Here is a 19,834-nt window from a genome sequence, read left to right as displayed (position 1 = left end):
TGGTTCATGTCTCGTCACCACTACCACTCCTACGCCTTGACCGCCGTCCCCTTCTTACCACCTTTGGCCACCGCTCCCGCCTCATGCATCGCATATTCCTTGCTGACCAAATGACTTGTCTTCTCCACCAAACTCAACATCTTACTGACATCACCACTCCACGAGTTCAAGACCTCGTTGATCCGTTTGGCCTGCTTGAAATTGACGATTCCGTTCGGTCGATCGATCCGCGCGTAAACTGTCTTGTCCGTGACGAGCTTACATAACGTTCGTTCGGTCGTTACAGGGGGCAGGTCAAGCAGTTCAGTGAGGCGTTGGAGCGTTATTCGTGAATAGTAGGACGCGATGACTCGGATGTTCTGGCGTTTGTAGATGAGTAAATCAGCTGAGCCCTACCAAACGAATCGAATGGATCCGCAATAAATACCACAGCGCACACAAACTCACATGCTCAATCACACGCTTATGCAATTCCTCCCATCTCGCGTCTCCAGCACTGTCGTCGTTCTTCTTTTCCTCCGCTTTCGCCCCTGTCTTCTTCCCCAATGTGGAACCAGGGGCGAAGATCGGTGACTGTCGAAGTTTGGGACCGTACAAGCTCTCGATGCCTGACCATCTCATCAATTCTTTCGTCACAAAGCATTTGACGAGATCGCTGCACGTGCAAAGTCCACAAATTAGCGCTGCTCCAAGGAGCGTTAACCATGAAGCCACGTACAAATGCAGGGGAGCCTTTTGTAAGGCCGGATCAGCGTACAGCTTGTGAAGCATGTCTGATTGTTCGTTGTTGTAAGGGGCAAGCACGACGTAGATCATGATGTTTTCAAGGACCTACGGGTCAGATTGTCAGTTTTGCAACCAGCTCACGATGCGAGTACCCCAGCTCACGTTCAACTCCTTCGCCGCGTCCTTCTTCACCTCTTCGGTATCCCACACTTCCTGATACGCACTACACGCCTCGAGATACTCATCGTCTTGCAGAGCGAGTTGGACCATCAGGTCATAGTACCGTAATTTGATATCCTGTTGTCGTCGTCAGCTTGCATCACGATGGTCATTGACTTCAAACCTCACCTGCGTATCCTTCTCCTTCAGATACACCCTGTTGATCTTTCTTGATCCCACTCGCACTCGCACCCAGTTCCCCCGCAAACTCTCCAATCGCATTTGTTCGAGGATGCTGAAGTGTGAATGAACATCAGCGGCACGATGAGCTTGAGATGGACCACACCACCACTCACAACTCTGTCTTTTCTCGCTTGTCCATACTAGAGTATGTCTCCACTTGAAGGTCTGACATCAGGTCAGCGGCGGTATCGAGGTGGTCTTTCGCGGTCACTGGTTCAGGTTTGGGCTTGTCCTTCTCGTTAGTCGATGAGGAAACGGGTGCAGGTGCTTTGGACGCTGGAAAAGTTAATGGTCAGTTGATCATATAGGCACCGACACAGTAGGGTCGGTCAACTCACTCGATGCCTGCTTGGGAGCAGTCTCTGCCAAAGCTTCGTGGTAAGAAGCCAACATGACCGTCAATCTCGCTCTTGGTAATTCCAGATAGATCTATCGGGATCGCCAAAGTGTCAGGATGGTCAGAACACCAATTTGAGTTCGTGGGGGGCTTCGCGATACCCACTTTGCCCTCTGTGATGTCTCTCAAAGTCTTGAGCAACTCCAACCACCTATCCTTTCCGCTTGCGAACTTCCCCTCGTCCTTCTGCTTCTTCAACTCGTCCAACCACTTCATCGCCTCGTCCACCATTCTCACTACAGCCTCTTTCAGCTGACCGTGTTTCTTGGATAAAAGGGTGAGTTGGGCGTTGAGGAGATCGAGATCGTTTGCTTCCCAACATAGACGGGTGAGGAGGGTGAGTAAGGAAGAGGTGGAGGACATGTCGGCGGCCTGTGGGGAAAGGATAAGTCAGCTTGCTACAAAAGCGCCGGTCGAGGAACGAGCCTCACATTTCGGGTCTGCTTTTCCAACGCTGAGATCTGGTCGACTGCATCTTGAAGTTTGCCATCCTGTTTGGAAGTCGTGCACGTCAGCTCTGCTCGATTTAGATGCTCGAATGCGAAAAGCAGCTGACCTTGGCAAGCTTCTCAGCTTCCGGCTGCAGGGCCTTGACTTCGGCAGTGAAGTCCCGCTCTTGTTTTCTGTTGTTCAACGACATGGTGATTGGGGTCGAGGATCCAGGTGGAAGCGATATGTGATGGGTGGAAGGTTGGATTGAATGATGGTCATCGTCTAGAGTGGTGGTTCGCTGGCGCGTTCAACGCTCCGATAGGTAGACTGCTGCCACGTGGAGGATATCTTCTCCCTGTATTTCTTGTATTTCATCCGAGAATGTCAGTCTCGAAAGCATCCATCCATCCATCCATCCATCCATCACACTCTGGACAGGAGGAGTCTCTTATATCATCGGTCACCTTCCAGCTGCACTGACACTCGCTCAGCCATCATACCACATCACCGCCCTGCTCAGCGATGCGAAGGATCCCTTCCCAAGTGCCCTCGGCCGTCTCTCGATTACTGCAAGCATCGGTCCTCCCCACGCCTCCAACATGGTACATCCCCGTTCTCTCTCATCCTCCTCCTCAGTTACCTCCTCATCAGATCGTCCAGAGACCACGGGCCAACGACCCTTCACTCCGACCTGGTCAGTTCACCGATGTCGCCCCTGTGCCCCAAAGCGAACTGGAGAGGAGAGATCGGATCAGGAGATATAAGCAGAGGAAGAACCGACCGCTCAAAGTCAGTTATGAGGAGGACAGGGTGAGGAGGCAGTTCTTCAAGGATTTCGCATTCGAGGCTCTGAGACCGGTCAGTCTGGTGGAAGGTGGAGAGATCGATCAGTCTGTCAGAGTAGATGGAGAAGAATGGACAAGTCTCGAACAGAGAGGAGCGTATCCTACAGTAGAAGAGTGAGTTGTCGTCTTGCCCTGTCCTTGCTCTCCAGGAGCTGTGGACTGACGAGAATCTGCGGACCAGCTGCATCTCTTTTGTGACCAATTTACGCAAAACACGACAAGTCCCACTTTCAGAAGCCTATGCGATCGCCACGAAAGAGTTTGTCGCGCTGAGAGCACGCCATGAGCTTGCAACGCTCGCTGCGGAGATGGAAGCGAGACATTACGGAGCAGAGTTCAAGCCTGATGCTTTTGTGAGTCGTTCTACGTCTTCTTCTCCCCGCAGCCAAGCGTGGTGTTCCTGCCGCATTATCCCCTGTCCTTGCTGACTAATGCTGTCATGTTTCTAGGAACGAGAGTTCAATCTCGAGGAGAAATCACTTGAAACCCTCATTCCCGCCGACACACGAACTTCCGAATCAACAAATATCAAATACCGCAAGCAACCTCGATACAAATGGTCCAACACTGTCTCACCCTCTTCCATCCCCTCGGGCGGGTTCTCAGGTGGACAAGACTACGTGGAGAAATGGAGAATGCCTCAACCCGTTCAGGTGGAAGGACAACAGACGGCTGGTGATCTGTTATCTGCCATCCCACCTCCGGGTGCTGCGGAGATTGAGACGATTGAGGATGAGGGAGAACGTGATTTGGCTTTCTTGCAGTCTGTTCTGGGCAAGTCGAGAGCGTAGAATGCATGTCGCGCATATTGCATGGTTGGTCTTACACGGGATCCGTTTTGGAAGAGTACAACAACAAGGATGAGCAATGGTGGCTACAGTTTGGCTTTGGGTCCTCCGCTTAGCGGTGCGAACTTCGGATTCTGTTTGGTCAGGACGGCCTTCATCGCCGAGGCAGTGTCCTATGCGTGCTTTAGTGGCATATCGACAGATGTGCTGATCCTGGAAACTAACCATAGACTGCAGCATTGCCCTGCGACCCGAGATCAGCGCTGGTGCCGGTGCTATCAGTGCGGACGATAGACACCTACATGTTCCACGCCGCAGTGTACGCAAGTCCTTCGTCGACGCTACAACATGACTTAGCAGTGGCTCGGGTCCGCCCTTCAACCCCACTCACGTGTGATCTCTGGAATCTGCAGGGGAGATTCAGCGTCATTTTGTATTTCCCAAGCAGATCGTGACTTACGATTTAACAGATGTTTCGTTCCAACTACCGCGACTGGACTCTTCACCGCTATGACTTTTGCCATCTCCAATGCGGCATCTTCACGCAGACATCAATCATGTCATCTTTCGTCTTTTTGCGTTGGGCGGGATGCGATGGGGATGGCTCACCAATGACCTCAGCTCTTCCACCTCGGACGACTTCACTGATAAAACCGATATCTTTCGCCTCGCCAGCCAAGAATTTACGACCTGTCAATGCCAGTTCGCGGACCTTCGAATCGTTGCCCGTTATCTTTGGGAATCGTTGGAGTGTACCGATATCTGCGGCTAAGCCAACATTGACTTCCTGGACGTTCATCGTGATAAGTATTATCAACGATCAACAAGGATGCGAGGTATGGGGATGACCGTGACAAAGCAGGAGGTGAAAGCACATAGACCGACTTACAAAAATTCCAAAGACACTGTTACTCGCTGCAAGACGGATATCACAGGCCGAAGCAATATCAATAGCTAGTCCTACTGCTGATCCAAACAGCGCCGCAATGACGGGTTGTCGACAATGTGACAAGGATGAGATGGCGGCTTGGAATTCCTACGAGGAGAAGAGCTTGTAGATGAGTTCATTTCTTGCATGTATCGTGCAAGCGGACAATGGCATGTCGGCTGATAAGGACGACTCACCAAAACGTGATCTCGCAATTTGAACGCTTTCCGAGCGGGATCCAAGGCGTTCGTATCGTTCAGTTCTGATTGAGCGGTCACTACAGCGAGAACGAGTTCACACCGTCAGCACAAATAGTCCACTCTGATATATGAGGAGCGGGTAGACTGGATATTCATCTTACGCACGATCCAAGCCCGCCGTGAATGTCTTTTCGTTCGTAGACGAAAGAACGACAACTCTCACTTCTGGACTCGAAGAGATCCGCTCGACGATCGTTCGCAATTCCATCCACATCCTATTTCGTCTCCGCCCATCAGTGAAATGCATACTAGCCGGGTAGAGAGGGAGACGACACTTGCTCATCATGAAATGCATTGACGGGTGGTCTATTCTCAGAGAGTGACAATATCAGCGGTCTACCCCATAACCGGTGGTGATCCTCAATCACCTGTTGAATTCCAACAATAAAACCCCTGCCGCAGGCTCTGAAGCTCTGTGATACTTTGCATTGAACCGAGTGACGTCCATGTTGCTACCGTATGTATGTATGTGGTTGTCCGTTATGTATGCATACAGACGAGTGTATGTCACAAATGTGGATTACACACAAATAGTCAGAAACGCGGGCCCAAAAACGTCTCACTGTTCAAAGTTGACGTGTTTCGTGCCAAATGACAACATTTCATCATTCCCTCACATCCTTCTACCTGGAAATTGACAGCTTGCCATCACTTCACATTTTTGCCTGATCCACCACCGACAAGGACGGACGACAGCAGGTGAAGGACCCCTCTTTTTTGCTTGAATGAAGAAGAGCTGCGACGCATCGAAGCGTATTCTAGCCATCAACAATAGCTTCACCTCCCCGTCGTTCTTCCATCACAAATCGATCTGATCCAGACGCAGATAACGTTCACGCCGACAGAATACGTCGCTCGATAATCCCCTATAGGTCCTTTGCCGTGCGATACTACTACCTATCCCCCCGAAACCACCTCGTAAGGAGGCTTGACACTCGACCGCCATGTCGAGCCTCCTCTCTGAACGACAAAAGGATGAGCTGTACGTCAGCCAAGTCAGGTCCGATGACGAGCCCGAGCTAATGATCTTGCTATCCTGTTCTACATTGACTGATCGAAACCACATCTTCCGTGTGACCGCTCCTAACCACTTGCTCACTGTCATGACATGCATGCGCCAAATCACCTCGCTTCCTAATCGACATCTAACGCTTTCCCCCACCTCACACGGCTCGTAGCCATAAATCCATGTTATCATACCTTCACGCAGCGGGAATGCACGACACCTACGATGCTCTGAAAAGAGAAACGGACAACGCAGATTTCACGAACGATGATCCGAAAGCTAGATGGGTGGGGCTGTTGGAGAAGAAATGGACGAGCGTGATTAGATTACAGAAGAAGGTAGGTTGGATGATGGTCATCTTTCCTGCAGTTTTGTTCCGTCTGAACATACCGCTTTCCTTGATCTGGCGACATCCTCTCCGTTTGAGTCAGCCAGATATAGCTCTTTTTGGGCCATCCCAATCTCCGACTACTAGAGACCCATCATGCTGACATCCCTCTACAGATCATGGACCTAGAATCCAGAAATGCCTCTTTGCTAGCCGAACTTTCCTCCCCAACACGCGCAACAACTTCCTCCTCTTCCTCCTCAACACCATTCATACCCCGTGCTCCAGCTAGACATACCCTGACTTCCCACCGAGCACCCATAACGAAGGTCGCTTTTCATCCTACGTGGACGATTCTGGCCAGTGCAAGCGAAGATGCCAGTGTAAAGATATGGGATTGGGAGGGCGGAGAGATGGAACGGACAGTAAAGGGTCATACGAAAGCTGTCATGGATGTTGATTTCGATGCGAAGGGAGATATGATGGGTGAGTGTGACTTTGTCAATGTGTGATGATGATGGGCAAAGAAGGGGTGAGGGACGAATTGGATGGGTCATGAGTGATGATGGATTGGCGTTTTGACGGAGTGATCAGATATGAGTGATATCGGTCAAACTAATCGTTCCCTTTCCATTACAGTGACTTGCTCCTCCGACTTGACGATCAAGTTATGGGACACTTCGAACGACTACACCAATGTCAAAACATTACATGGTCACGATCATTCAGTGTCGAGTGTACGGTTTACACCGGATGGGGAAAAGCTAGTGTCAGCGAGTCGAGATAAGACGATACGAGTTTGGGAGGTGTCTAGCGGGTGAGTTGGGTTGTCCATCTTGCAGCACCGCCTCTGACCTTTGGTCTCGTGTGGTACAGGTATTGTGTGAAAACCTTCACAGGTCATGCAGAATGGGTGAGGGAGGTCGTGCCCTCTGATGACGGACGGTGGTTGGTCAGTTGTTCGAATGATCAAGTGAGTCCCTCCCATTGCAGTGATCGGCCTACGGCCGCTGATTGTCTTCCCAGACGTCCAGAGTATGGGACTCTTCTACGGGAGAATCGAAGATGGAGTTGAGAGGGCACGAACATGTGGTGGAATGTGTTGCCTTTGCACCTGTAGCGTCATATAGCGCTATAAGAGAACTGGCAGGATTAGGAGTGAGTGCTGCTCGTGTCTTCCGAGCTGAGGGGCGGGAAAGCTCATGATGTCGAACTTTGGGAATCAGGCGGCGACAGCGGGGGAATCGAGAGCGAAAGCACCAGGAGCGTTTGCGGCGACTGGATCGAGAGATAAGACGATAAAGCTTTGGGATGCTCAATCGGGACAATGTTTACGGACATTCGTGAGTGTCAATGAAGTCTCCAAGGGCACACAATCCCATTGTCCCTCGGACCCTATACCTCATGCGTAGGACCTGACCTAGATCATTTTCCTTGTTCTGTAGGTCGGTCACGACAACTGGATACGAGCACTTGTATTCCATCCAACGGGGAAATATCTCCTATCCGCATCAGACGACAAGACTCTCAAGATATGGGATCTAACAAATGGTAGATGTATCAAGACGATAGATGCACACGGTCATTTCGTCACGTGTATGAGCTGGGGTAGAACTTTGGTCGGTGGTGGTGGTGGTGGTGGTGGTGGAGAGGTCAATGGAGATTCGGGTATCAAGCAGGTGAACGGGACGGAACCACTGGGGAAAAGGAGGATAAATGTATTGGCGACGGGATCAGTCGATCAAACTATCAAAGTGGGTAACAGTCCTTCTTCCATGTCGAGGAGAGAATACTGTAAACGAACTTGGGACTGATCACAACCCATTCGTAGATATGGACACCTTGAAACAACTCCCCGAATCAGTCTGTTGTTTTGCATCCGATCAACATCGTGACGCGCGAATTGCCATCACGCCAGCATCGCGCATACCTTTGGGTAACATGCGTGACGAGCTCTGCCACGTCACAATGTATGCATAGTCCTTCGCATGTGTCTAATGCGATTCTTGTTTACTGGTCTAAAATTCGTTAGAAAGTCATCATGTTCGTCCAAACACTCCCTTCTTCTCGTCCATACACCCCGAAGTATTATCATATATAACCAACCTGATCAATACCCAGGGCTCTCCTCGCCGTTATGACCGCCACGATCTCCTTCAAGAACTCTTCTAGTATCACACAATTATCCAGAATCATAGATAAGGCCATTGGCACAGTCTTCGAATCCTGGATCTGTGCATCTGATTCAATTTTCGCTTCGCGCTCACTGACCATGGACTGCTCGTCCCCTAAGCTCTGGCGGGGAGCTGAGAGTGGTCTTGACTGGGACTGGACTGCGGTAGACTGTGGCCCTGTCTTTATAGGTAGCTGGGAAGACTGAGGACCAAGAGACAGCGTCGTTCGTTCATGGTGCGACTTCAACGGTGTTGGTTGTCCATCCTCTTCTTCAGCGGCGTCTTCATCTCCCTCACGATCCGCGTTGGCCGAAGGTGATGCCGTTCTGAACAGGTTTCTGACCACACCCGTGTCTTTGCTCGGAGTAGGCGTCACCACCCCGTCATCAACCTTCTTCTTCGGGGTCCAAAACGACTTGATACTACTCGCCAAACTTGGTCTGCCTTTCGGTCTCTTGAATTGCTGCTGTGGGGTCACAGGCAGCCCAAAGACCGAATTTGCTGTCTCCACCTCTAACATGACGTTCATGGCTTCGGCGAGATGATCGGCGAACAACAGTCCCTGTCGGCGTTCCGACAGGAGGCGATCGAAGCCAGGAACTTCTATCCGGAATTGCGATATCTGAATGACTAGATCACGAAGTATCTGGTAGATCGCCGGTAAGTCTACCGGTTGTTTGGCCTTGGAAGGATCGCTCGATACTGTGTCATCAAAAGTCTCCAAGTCAATGTCGGAGTCTTCCGTATCTGACGTCTCTTTCCCAACGGACGAGCTTGGCCTACGAGACCGATTCCCGTGACTTTTCGTCCATGAGTTCGAAACCGCCGGAAGGTCATACAGGACCCAGCCCGCTAATGACCGATTCGGACACAAAGTCAGCCCCGTCAACACCCCAGTCAAGGCGACGTTCTCGTCCGGTGTTTTGCTGAGGAACTGAGTGAACGAGTCTAACAAAGATCGCACCAAGGGGTCGGTCGCGCTCAGTCGATGCTGGAAATCAACAGATCCACGATCGCTTGCTCGCGCCAGACTGTATTTCTCCTCATCGCCAAGAGACTGAAGCGGCATGTGGCTGGTGCGAGAGCATGGATCGATCTGAAGGGTAGCGCGCATATCGGCGAGGTATCCTGCATATCCAGCGGCAAGCTCGGCTGAGGTTTGAAGCGGATCGATACGGGAAGTAAGTGCGCTATACAGTTCGGTCTCTTGTAAATGAGAGTCGGCTGAGTTGGACGCACGAGGGAGGAACGACTCGTCTGTGAATGAGTCGAGGTCCAGTGCAATCGATGTCCTGGCCAAGGCAGTACCAGTAGAATCGCGTGTGGAGGACAGCAATCCTTGCACGGCTTGATTGCAATGTTCGACCAGGAGAGTACGCAGGAGCCGCAATGCCGCCGTGCTTGCCGACCACTCCTTCGAATGCAGGTTATCGAGTATGAGATCCTTTAGTGTGAATCGGCCTTCCTTTGCAAAGTAGTTTACGACGTGAGCTGGTGAATGTACGAAGTCCATAGCCTCAGTCTTCCGCTTTGCTTCGGATCCAGGATGCCGTATCTGAGGCAGGTCGTGTGCTGACTCTGTGTCCAACAGGAAAGATAACAGCCTATGTAGCAAAGGACCATCGTCGAGATTGCTGAACACGACGTTCAGATACGTGAGGACAGCTACTGCACTACCGTCAAGACTCGAGCACTCCAGTATGGAGGGATAGAGCACATTGTCGAGGAAGGATGATTGTATAGCGTCCAGTATGGTCTCGGATATCGCGCTGCCTATGACGTGAGTCGTCGTTATGGTGCTTGACTCTGGATCGGCATGATGGATGGGGGAATTGCAGCGGTAGATGATGTCTTGCAGGAAGCCAAAGAGTTTGAGCAGCATATCAAGCTGGATTCGGACTTCCGGATCGGTAGACATCATCACGTCAGAATCGACTGATCCGCCGCCTTGACCGAGATACATTCCTCCGGATGTGGAAGCCCTGTTTTCTTCTGCTGACTCTGCTTGAGCTGAGATGGAGGGGACCTGCAACTTCGATGGGAGAAGCGAGTAGATAGCTCCAAGACCTGCGGCCATGACATCCGCAAAATCGCCATCGAGGATGAACTCTCCAAGGGCATCTCTCGCAGCTTGAAGGGGATCCGCGTCATCTTTCTCTTTGTGCATCTGTAGCGTATCTCCACCTTCGTCATTAGGAGCAAGAAAAGCGATGTCGAAGAGGAAGAGAAGGCCGGCACGAGCAAAGTCGCCGATTCGGCCTTCTCGATGGACATAGCGTAGCAGGTAGGAAAACAGAAGGAATTCGAAGTGATGTGTCGGTTTGGCGGAATCTCGTGTTGGATCAGAGTGTGTTGTGTGTGCAGAAGGAGGAGGAGACATGAGCCGATTCGCTCCAGGAGATGCTGGGATGGATGGGTTGGGCTGAGACCAAGCTTTGTCATGAAAGAAAATGAGTAGGAGCGGAGGACTAGACAAGCTCTATCAGCTGAGTAATGAGACACGGCTTTCCTGGACTCACTAAGCTCTCATTTTCGAGCACAGTATGCACATCAGATCCACCAGATCTTCCCCTATATCGTCATTACCAGCCCTCCTGTCCATCAGAGGACTCCTCCCTGCCGCACCCATCAACCTGACTCCTCCGTCTACCTTCTCTTCCGGCTCATCTCCCACACACGATCGGAGCAGTCTTCGCAATGGTCGATGGACGGCGTTGTGGACCAGAAATCGCTCGGACAACAGGACGACAAGGTTGTTTGTAGCTCGTAAGACTTCCCCTGGATCATGGCCATGTTGTCAGCGACTGTCGGCACGTCTGAGCTGGACATATTAACCCTTGATACCGTGTGGCCTATCAGCTTCGCACAGGCGTTCGAGCTGAGCTAGAAGGTCGTTCTTGAGAAAGTATTCGAGACAAGCTCCGGTGGTGCTGCAATGGATGGATGAAAGCTATTAGCACCCACGTGGTATGGGAATAAGGAAGCTCACTCTTCGTCGGTACGATTACTCTCGTAGACCAAAGCGTCGACAATATGCCTGAGCTGCGCGGGGACTTGGGTAGAAGCTATTCCTCTAGCATGATATCAGCTTGTCAGTCTTCGGGAAAGCGAGAATAGCCAACTCTCACCTGACGAGCTGTCTCTCGTCTGGATGCTCTAGCGTTTCCTTTTGATCAATCGCATCAGGGACTCGACCCATGTCACGAGTGCTGCAGATATGACGCACCTTTACACCCAGCCAGGCAGCGTCGAAATCTCCGAGCTCGTCGGGTGAGCTGCTCTGTACTGGCTCCTTTGACGTTTGGAGCAGTCGAGTGAAGAACGTCGATACCTCCATACTCGAGCTGGCCCGTAGGCCGTGACTCTGGTGTAGTTGTTGTGCTTGGCGAAAGTACAGATGTGGACAAGAAGTCAAGGAAGAGAGTTGAATGAATTGTTTTGAATTGATCTGATGAATGTTGTCCGGTTGTGCACGAACCGGCTTTGACCTCAGATTTCGGTGTAACCCTTCGCGACTTTTGTTTTGGGTGTAATTTCCAGTCGAGGTGGTTTCAACCACACTACATACATCTCTCTCTCTTTGTAGAGCAAATTCTCGAAACATGGACCCTCATCGTTCTCACACCTGCTCGAAATGTCATCGTGATCGTCCGCTCAAGGCTCGAAGCGTCTCCACCAAGTCATACACTTACAGCTCGCCTCTAGAATCAATCACCTCCTTGTTCTCCTCCCGATCAAACCCATCCTCCTCAGCACCGTCTTCCTCTAGCTCGACCACATCGGTACTTGACTGGATACCCAAGGATCCCGTTGCAGTTGGAATACTATCGGCTTTGGGAGGTACGGCCCTCACGCTCGGCTCTATAAAGGGATACAGGAGGTATTGGCGTAGGATCAGAAATGCGAATTCGGTAACGTCAGGAATGTTGGAGAGGAAGATGTGGGTCAAAGGGGTGGTGACGAGGTGAGTCAGGAGATTACCGCCACACGCGTCTAGCGAGCCCTCCGTGCTGACTGTACGGTCTATTGAAGTGTCGGAGATGGAGGTGAGCTGGTATATGCAGCATGGTCTGTCCATGGAGCTCACACAGCATCGATTCAGACAACTTGAGACTCTTCCACACTCCTGGACCGTTCTTTCGCTATCCGTTCAAGATACGTTCCGTACCGACCATTTCAAAAGGTATGTCTTCGCATTTCTCGAGCTGCTATCGAGGCTGCACCTGCGCCCTCTACTCACCAAACTGTCCGTTCCCTTTTGTTCTTCGTACACCGCCTGACCTTCGTACTCCTACTTTGCTTCTCGAAGCTAATACCGTTCAAATGTATCAGAACTCAAAGACGAAACACTCAATATTCGAATAGCAGGTGTGGACGCACCTGAAAATGCGCATTTCGGTCAACCCGCCCAACCTCACGCCAAGGAATCGCTTGAATGGCTACGAACCACGATCTTGGGCAAGAGGATGAGATGTCAGTTGTTGGCCAAAGATCAATATCAGCGGATTGTATGTCTGCTTCCTTCTTCCCACCCCCCCCCCTCGACACGAGAAAGGAAGCGTACCCTCCGCTCCACGGATTTGTTCAGTGGCATGTTATCTGGTCATTGGACGTCCCCGTCGATCCGGCACTCCCTTCCACATCCTTATATATGTGAAAGTGTGAAAGTGTGAAAGGACAACGGACTGACCCACACAACAGGTCGCGGTCCCGTATATCTGTCGGACGTTCTGGTTCGACAAACCGCTACCACTTCTGATGCTGAAACAAGGGATGGCAGTGGTTTACGAAGCTGGTGGAGCGGAATACGGACCTTGGGGAATCGAGAAGATGAAAGCGATCGAAGCGGAGGCAAGGTAAGCTTTGTCTCGGCGTCTTTAGATCAGTCCTGGTTTTCACGTTGCCAGTCTCCGATCTGGTCTCATCAACCCTGCGTTCCGCCTTCAGCCAATTCCCGCCAAGGACCGTGGCTAATTCTTCGATGATACTACCACCCGTAGAGCGGCCAAAAGAGGGCTATGGTCGTTGAAGAAGTTCGAACATCCTAGCGCTTTCAAAGCCCGGATGAAACGCCCAGATGAGATCCGAGTCCCGTACAAAAGTCGTTCGACCACCTCTGGACTATGGGGGATGTTCCGAAAACTCCTTGGGAGTCGACAATGACATGATCTACACAGAAGAAGTCGACACGTTGTTGACATGGACATGGATGATGCATCTTGCTACTTACGAGCAACAGAATCGCAGGCGTAGTATCTGCAAAAAAAGCATACACAACAGAAGTAAATGCTTTCGGAAGAAACCGATCTCAACAATGGGGTTGGGGCTTGGGAAATGAGCGGCATATGAAAATCATAGAGAAGTGTATAGAGTGGTGTGAGGTCGGACTATGACTCGAGGTCATCTAGCCGAACTCGGGCAAGATCAGGTCTTCGTCTCCTGCGTTCGTGTACAAGAGCTGAGACCCTATTGCCCATGTCGTCCAATCTCATCCGGGTACAAACCCAAGCGGCCATCCGAGTGTTGCGTAGAGATCCGCCTGAGATCGCAGGGGTGGTGCACCTGGAGGGTATGTCAGATATGTGGATGGAGCCAGCGGTGCGACTTGTGGCACGCCAAGGGATCCGTGAAGGTCAGTCGGGTTGAACATTGTCGGACAAGCTGGAATGTAGTCGTCGAAGTGGTTGAGTTGGAGTCCGTTTCCGTTCCAGCGGGGCATGCAGAACTGGTGGATGGAGTAGGCAGGGTGGACATGGGAGATGGGCGGAATGGTATGACCCATTTGCGGAAAGGAAGTCATCGGTCCAAATGGCAATCGATGGGAGAAACACGGTTCAGGCTGCTGACGATCGGCTGCCACTTGGGCAGTGCCACGCGTTCGATCCTGTCTTTTGAGTGCTTCGAGCAGCTGATAGTGTGCCGATCGTGGTCCAAGATGTCAGGACTGGATCGGGCACAGCCACGATATGGGATTGACAAGCAGTCAGGATCCGTTGAGTCGCGTTCAAGCGCTTGAGCACCTTGCATGACTTGTTGAAGGTTCGCGCAATGCTCGGAAGTGTACTGGGCCGAAGTGCTGGACTGCATATTTGGCGACGCGAGAGCATTGATCGACTCCAAAAGATGTCGTGTGGAGTTGGACAGTTCAGTCAAGTCTGGCATATCGTCCTTGTAAGCATCATCAGAAACGGTTGCGCTTGTGGAGTTGACGTCATCCTCCTCTCCACGTTCTCCTCGTCCATTCCCAGCAACATCAAATGATTCGTCCTTATGTTCCCCCTGCTGTGTTTTCTGCGCCAACGCTTTCGCCATGACGTCGAGCATACCATCAAAGCGATCTAAGCGCTTCTCCAGTGCTTCTGAGACCGCGCCTTGTGGTGGGATATCCGAGGAGGCGCTCGGCGGCGCGAGCTCTCCATCTTGACGCAACGCCTTCGCCAGGTCCAACAACTTGAGTCCAAGAGTGGAGTCGAGGGTGATACCCTCCGCTTGAAGGATGCGAAGAAGGCGAATGGACGCCAAAGTGTTGTCGGACGCCGCGATGAGCCCATCAAGATATGTTTTGGAGTCGATTGATCGGGCTGGCATGGCTTCAGGTTTCTGCTGAGTGCAGACCGGGGAAGTCCTCGCTGCCGAACGCTGGTCAATAGGGGAGACATCCACGTTGTCGCAGTAGCTGAGCTCGATCTGCCTAGCCGTCGCATACGTATGGGTTGCGGACTTCGCTTCACAAGCGTCAGAGATTGACGGGTGACACTGGTCAGAAAGGCCCAATGCGCTCAATAAACAGGTAGAGCGAGATGCATTGGCATTGCATACCGCCCCAGGAGTCGTACGGGACTCTGCTTGCTCCATATTCGAGCGATGTGATATTTCGATATTTTTCCAGTCGAAAACAAATGTATCCATATCACTTTCTTTGGAATAAGGCCATGGTGGAATGGCAGTCGCAGTGAGAGTCGGAGTTGCCAGAGTGTCGTCAGGTTTGACACAGTATCTTCCCGAGCTGGTTGGACTTGTTTGAATAGTGGGACCGGTGATGGTCTTGTCCCTTTCCGGCATGTGGGACATCGGCGACCCACAGGTAGACCATGACGCTTCGGCTGGCCTTTTGATTCCCTCGGTGAGCTGAGTGGCGACGTTGGGCATCCCAATGGCGAAGTCTCGTAGACGTGGCGACACGGGCTCTATGTCGTGGCGCACCACACTTGGCGGAGCTGCATGCGCCAAGCCATTGATGTCGTTGTTGGAACACCCCAAGAAGACGTGATCTGGGTTAGATGAGTATATTTTGGCTCCGGCATCTGTCGAGCTGACATCTTGGTGAGCTTTGGTGTGGGAGTCTCGCTGGAAGGCCTGGGAGCTGTTTCGCATCGCTCCGAACAGTAGAGACTCGGCTGCGATCGGAAGATCCCATCCAGTCAGGAAGGGTCTTGGTTTCTTCTCAGGATCGAGCGATATATTCTCTGGTGTATGATCGTCAGCAGTCGGAGCAGCTTCTTTGCTCTGATGCTTGATGTTGACGGAAGGAGCATCGATCGCTCCAAGCCGGTCTTCCTCCGGGTCAAGGTCTGCTCAATTGGGTCAACACGGAACACACGAAGCCATGATCGTCACTTACCCTTCGTTAACCCACACGCACGATAAGCAGCGATATCCTCTCCAGTGCCAGCGTATACCTCTACCACACATATTCGATCGTCCTCGGTAGTGACTTTGCACTTCACGACAGACTTTACGACAAATCAGCCAGGATTTCGTATTCTGTGGACTTACGGTAAACATGTCCCACGAGTGATACAACCCTTTGAGATCGCCGGATGGCACGTAGAACTTGTAAAGGTCTTTGGTGACTTGTGCCCCCCCTCGACGGCCGGGTTCCACCTCACTGAGCAAGGAGTATACTCCGTCTTTGTCTGGCAACGCATCGGACCAGAGTCTGAAGCCCCGATTGTTTTTGGCACGGAGATGACGAAGGAATATAGTCCTGATGGAAGAGTACCAGCTTGTTGGCGGCTTTGTATGATTCGTGCCACTTGAATCGATCGCAACACTGTTGACGAGGCCTTCGGAAGCGGAAACGACCGTCTTGTTGAGCTCGGAATGTTGCTCAGATATGGTGAGGTCAGGGGTGGCGTTATCGGTTTGAACTGATGAAATCGGCGCCGGAATGGACACAAACTTGATTGGCCGGGAGCATTCTGTAATATTGGTATCCTTGAGTGGCGCCGACTTTGCTGCTTTGACCTTTTGGGGCTTGGGTCGGTCGTCTAGGACAAGGAGTCAGTCCATGTCCACGGATCTGAGGCGTTACCATATACCTGGATATGGTGCACTAGGGTATCGGCGCAGAATTTGTTCTCTTGTCCCCACGCAGATATGGATCTTCTCGTTTGTGAACAATTGGTCTTTCACAGCTTCGAGCTTGACGTCCCGAGACGAAGATGAAGGTCAATGGCATCAGAAGACTGTCGCACACCCTATCGTCAGGCTCACCTCAGCCTTCAATTGATACCATTTACTGTACCATGCAGGAGCTAATAATCCGTGGACATAGATCTCGTATTTTCCCTCTCTCAACCTCTTCCTTTGGGTCAAGTGTATGCTGCGTCAATTCTGTTTCGAGCCCAGGATGGAGATGATATACTGTGATGTGCCAGTCGGGCATCGTAACGATCGATCACACCAGGTCACGTATGACCGATGGATACAGAGGACACTAGTTGGAGCAACCCAACTGAGCTGCAAGCGAGAGAAACAAAAGTGAAAGAGGAAACAAGAATCCTCAAGCAACTTGCGTACTTATACCATCCCGACTGCCGCACAGATCCTCTTATCACCCCGCGGGGTAAACATAGTAGATTGATAGATGATAGATTGTGGCAGTGGGTAGTCAGCTTCAGCAATCTCCTCTGCTTTACGAGGTTTTGCAGATCGTCTTCATTCTTGAGCTGGACCAATCGTGCCGTCTCGAAATCGGTAGAAAACATGAAACCACGTTGCATGTCTCTGTTCATTCCATTTTTATCACAAAAAGACATGTATGTGTGTATGGGAGGACGTGTCCTCGCGGGGAAAAAAAAAGAACGTGACGTATCAATTGAGCTTGAGCTTGAGCCATGAAAAGGAACATCTAATCGTATAAAACGTTGAAACGAGGAGAATAGGGGAAACATGGTGTTTGAACCGTGCAACGGCTTGACTCTTCCACCTTGAACCTGTCCCACCCCCCCATGCTATCCTCACCCGTAACATCAATCGCTTACTTGGACTCGGTCATGTCGATACCAGAGTCGGAAATGTTACCGCCCTCCTCAACAGCGACCTTGGCGGCCAGACCGGAAGAGTTCTTGTAGAAAGCAACATCCTGGTTGTCCTCGACGTATCGACAGTCTCGGTAGACCTTGTAGAAGGACACGAGCATGTTCTCGTCACTCTTGTGGTAAGCGGGGCCGAGGAAGGCCTTGAGCGCATCTGTAGCTTCCCAAGCGTTGTAGTGGGGGATCTTGGAAGAGGTGTGGTGGACGACGTGGGTCTCGCAAATACCGTGGAGGACGTGCTTGCCAATGGGACCGAGGAAAGTTCGGTCGATAGTGGCAAGAGCACCTCGAGGGAAGGTCCACTTCTCAGCGGTGTAGTGAGGGAGGACAGGGTCGGTGTGCTGGAGGTAGGTGATGAAGACGAGCCAGTGGTTGACGAAGAGGTAAGGCAGACCGTATATGACCATCATTTCTCGGAAACTCCTCTGGTAAGACCAGTAAGCAAGAGCAGCGACGACGATAACGAGACCGATGTCGGACCAGATGATCTGCCAGTAGTGGTTGGCCTTGAAGATGATGGATGAAGGAGTGAAGTGGTTGGTGCCGGCAGGGTAGTGGAGTTGACCAGAGGCGTTTCGGAAGAGGTACAAGGGCCATCCGAAAACCTGGTGAAGGAAGAGGTTCCAGAGAGTACCGAGAGGCGACTCGTCGATCGCATCTCGGAGCTCGCTCTGTCGCTTCTCGGAGACGCTGGGAAGGAGTAAAAATACTCAGCTTTGCTGCAGACATAGTAACCCAGCAAGGTTAAGCGGACTCACTTGACACCGAGGAACTCGCCCTCTTCCTTGATCTCGGGAATACCTCGTTGGCTTCTGGTCCTGGGCACGTGGACTTCATCACGGGTCAAGTGATTGGTAGCAGCGTGGTGACGAGCGTGCTGTGACGAAAAGACTATTAGTGGCCGTCGGATCATCATCCGAAAGTTCACTCACGGAGATCCTCCAAGAGTGGTAGGGAACCAAGACGAAAGAGTGTAAGACCCATCCGACGGCGTCGTTGATGGTCTTGGAAGAAGAGTAGGCTTGGTGACCGGCCTCGTGACTGTGGTCTCGTCAGCGAGAATGTTCAAGCACGGGTAGGTCGTCGAATTCAAGAAATACCCACGCAATGATCCAGATACCTGTGCCGAAGAGACCGGCGGTGAAGACGTAGGCGGAGTAGAGGGTGACTCTGGCAGCCTGGTAAGCGATGGGGGAAAGACCGCTGCAGAGTCGAAATGATAAAGCATCAGTGATCGATCGATTGAATGGGAACGGAAAAGGAGGGTACGTACAACCGATCGAGGAAGGATTCGATGTGGTATGCGCCGTAGACCAAGGCAGCGAGGGCTACAACGTCCTGGACAACGTATTGAGAGGACTTTAGAGCAGATCGGTGGAAGCAATGAGCACTGAGGTAAAGATGTCAGCATGACCAGATCGGAGGGGTGATTAGGACTGTCGGACTCACGGGATCGCGTCGAGCAACTGCTTGACGGTGAAGTTTGGTACGACGAACTCTTTACCCTGTGTGGCCTCCTTGTCTGCAGCCTCACGGATGAGTTGGTCCTTCTCGACCTGTCCCGCAGGGGGAGAAGTTTGACGTTGGCGAAGTGTGGAAGACATGGTTGGTGTATGGCGGTGGGGCGGCGAAAAAGAAAGGAAGAAGCAAAAGAGGATCGAGTGGGAACTAATCGAGAAAAGGAGTCTGGCGAGACTCTACTTTGAAACGATATGGTAAGTGGTGGAGACGGACGCAAAGCTCTTTCTACGTAAAGTGGGAAGAGACCAAGGGGTTGTATGTATGAGGTACGAGGATAAAGGAGAGGAAGTGAAAGGATTGAAAGCAAAGGTGGAGCGATACAGAGATTCATCTTTATATGCAGCAGTCTGGGTTGGTTGGCTTGGTTGGTTGGTTGGCTTGGTGCGCTTCTGTCCGTTCTCCCTGCTGCGTGGAGATTGTCATGATGGGCACTCCCCACCAAAAAGACAAAGAAGGGGGAAAAAAAAAAAAAAGGACAGCCAAGGCTTCATCACATTTGGTACGGCACTATCGGGATCTTTCATCTGAGCCAAGGGGGAACGACCCTGAGTTTGGTTTTGCAAATCCCGTTCCAAGTTCCAATCCAGCTGGTTCCCACTCCAAGTCCATATGATGTCGCTGCTGCTGCTGCATGTATGTAATGTCCACCTCATCCTTCTTTCCCTTTATCAACTCATCTTGATGCGCGTCACGCTAATAATGGAAAG

At 51.5% G+C, this 19,834-nt stretch overlaps 8 protein-coding genes across 8 annotated transcripts; 3 read left to right on the top strand and 5 right to left on the bottom strand.

Moving 5' to 3' along the window:
- Positions 1–29: 29 nt before the first annotated feature.
- IAR55_002780 (uncharacterized protein) lies at positions 30–2,165 on the bottom strand (the record flags this gene model as incomplete). The annotated part of the gene is made up of 10 exons (XM_066945891.1): positions 30–359; positions 448–655; positions 719–831; positions 889–1,023; positions 1,075–1,180; positions 1,242–1,404; positions 1,467–1,557; positions 1,631–1,897; positions 1,957–2,016; positions 2,082–2,165. 10 exons carry the CDS (start codon positions 2,163–2,165, stop codon positions 30–32), a joined length of 1,557 nt encoding a protein of 518 aa, XP_066803392.1.
- Positions 2,166–2,479: 314 nt separating this feature from the next.
- On the top strand, positions 2,480–3,593 carry IAR55_002779 (mitochondrial 37S ribosomal protein mS23; the record flags this gene model as incomplete). Its single annotated transcript, XM_066945890.1, has 3 exons — positions 2,480–2,916; positions 2,984–3,155; positions 3,252–3,593. 3 exons carry the CDS (start codon positions 2,480–2,482, stop codon positions 3,591–3,593), a joined length of 951 nt encoding a protein of 316 aa, XP_066803391.1.
- An 83-nt stretch (positions 3,594–3,676) lies between these two features.
- IAR55_002778 (uncharacterized protein) lies at positions 3,677–4,992 on the bottom strand (the record flags this gene model as incomplete). The annotated part of the gene is made up of 9 exons (XM_066945889.1): positions 3,677–3,763; positions 3,816–3,834; positions 3,893–3,931; positions 3,982–3,997; positions 4,051–4,128; positions 4,200–4,377; positions 4,480–4,626; positions 4,716–4,795; positions 4,884–4,992. 9 exons carry the CDS (start codon positions 4,990–4,992, stop codon positions 3,677–3,679), a joined length of 753 nt encoding a protein of 250 aa, XP_066803390.1.
- Positions 4,993–5,722: 730 nt separating this feature from the next.
- Positions 5,723–7,958, top strand: IAR55_002777 (nuclear distribution protein PAC1; the record flags this gene model as incomplete). Its single annotated transcript, XM_066945888.1, has 9 exons — positions 5,723–5,760; positions 5,957–6,122; positions 6,289–6,598; positions 6,752–6,929; positions 6,989–7,085; positions 7,139–7,270; positions 7,339–7,455; positions 7,558–7,866; positions 7,944–7,958. 9 exons carry the CDS (start codon positions 5,723–5,725, stop codon positions 7,956–7,958), a joined length of 1,362 nt encoding a protein of 453 aa, XP_066803389.1.
- A 245-nt stretch (positions 7,959–8,203) lies between these two features.
- Positions 8,204–11,623, bottom strand: IAR55_002776 (uncharacterized protein; the record flags this gene model as incomplete). Its single annotated transcript, XM_066945887.1, has 6 exons — positions 8,204–10,754; positions 10,806–11,064; positions 11,122–11,216; positions 11,276–11,359; positions 11,415–11,452; positions 11,513–11,623. The coding sequence occupies 6 exons, from the start codon at positions 11,621–11,623 to the stop codon at positions 8,204–8,206; spliced, it is 3,138 nt and encodes a 1,045-aa protein (XP_066803388.1).
- A 265-nt stretch (positions 11,624–11,888) lies between these two features.
- IAR55_002775 (uncharacterized protein) lies at positions 11,889–13,449 on the top strand (the record flags this gene model as incomplete). The annotated part of the gene is made up of 6 exons (XM_066945886.1): positions 11,889–12,250; positions 12,319–12,332; positions 12,389–12,469; positions 12,619–12,794; positions 12,988–13,142; positions 13,287–13,449. 6 exons carry the CDS (start codon positions 11,889–11,891, stop codon positions 13,447–13,449), a joined length of 951 nt encoding a protein of 316 aa, XP_066803387.1.
- Positions 13,450–13,774: 325 nt separating this feature from the next.
- Positions 13,775–17,230, bottom strand: IAR55_002774 (uncharacterized protein; the record flags this gene model as incomplete). The annotated part of the gene is made up of 7 exons (XM_066945885.1): positions 13,775–14,184; positions 14,307–15,857; positions 15,929–16,007; positions 16,063–16,556; positions 16,608–16,710; positions 16,783–16,873; positions 17,208–17,230. The coding sequence occupies 7 exons, from the start codon at positions 17,228–17,230 to the stop codon at positions 13,775–13,777; spliced, it is 2,751 nt and encodes a 916-aa protein (XP_066803386.1).
- A 318-nt stretch (positions 17,231–17,548) lies between these two features.
- Positions 17,549–19,210, bottom strand: IAR55_002773 (uncharacterized protein; the record flags this gene model as incomplete). Its single annotated transcript, XM_066945884.1, has 6 exons — positions 17,549–18,296; positions 18,365–18,483; positions 18,539–18,647; positions 18,711–18,809; positions 18,880–18,996; positions 19,056–19,210. The coding sequence occupies 6 exons, from the start codon at positions 19,208–19,210 to the stop codon at positions 17,549–17,551; spliced, it is 1,347 nt and encodes a 448-aa protein (XP_066803385.1).
- Positions 19,211–19,834: the final 624 nt, after the last annotated feature.

Source organism: Kwoniella newhampshirensis, chromosome 5 (genome assembly GCF_039105145.1).
Source record: "Kwoniella newhampshirensis strain CBS 13917 chromosome 5, whole genome shotgun sequence".
Lineage (NCBI taxonomy): Eukaryota > Fungi > Basidiomycota > Tremellomycetes > Tremellales > Cryptococcaceae > Kwoniella > Kwoniella newhampshirensis.
The sequence above is the reverse complement of the archived record's forward strand: the minus strand, read 5'-3'. Positions and strand labels throughout refer to the sequence as shown.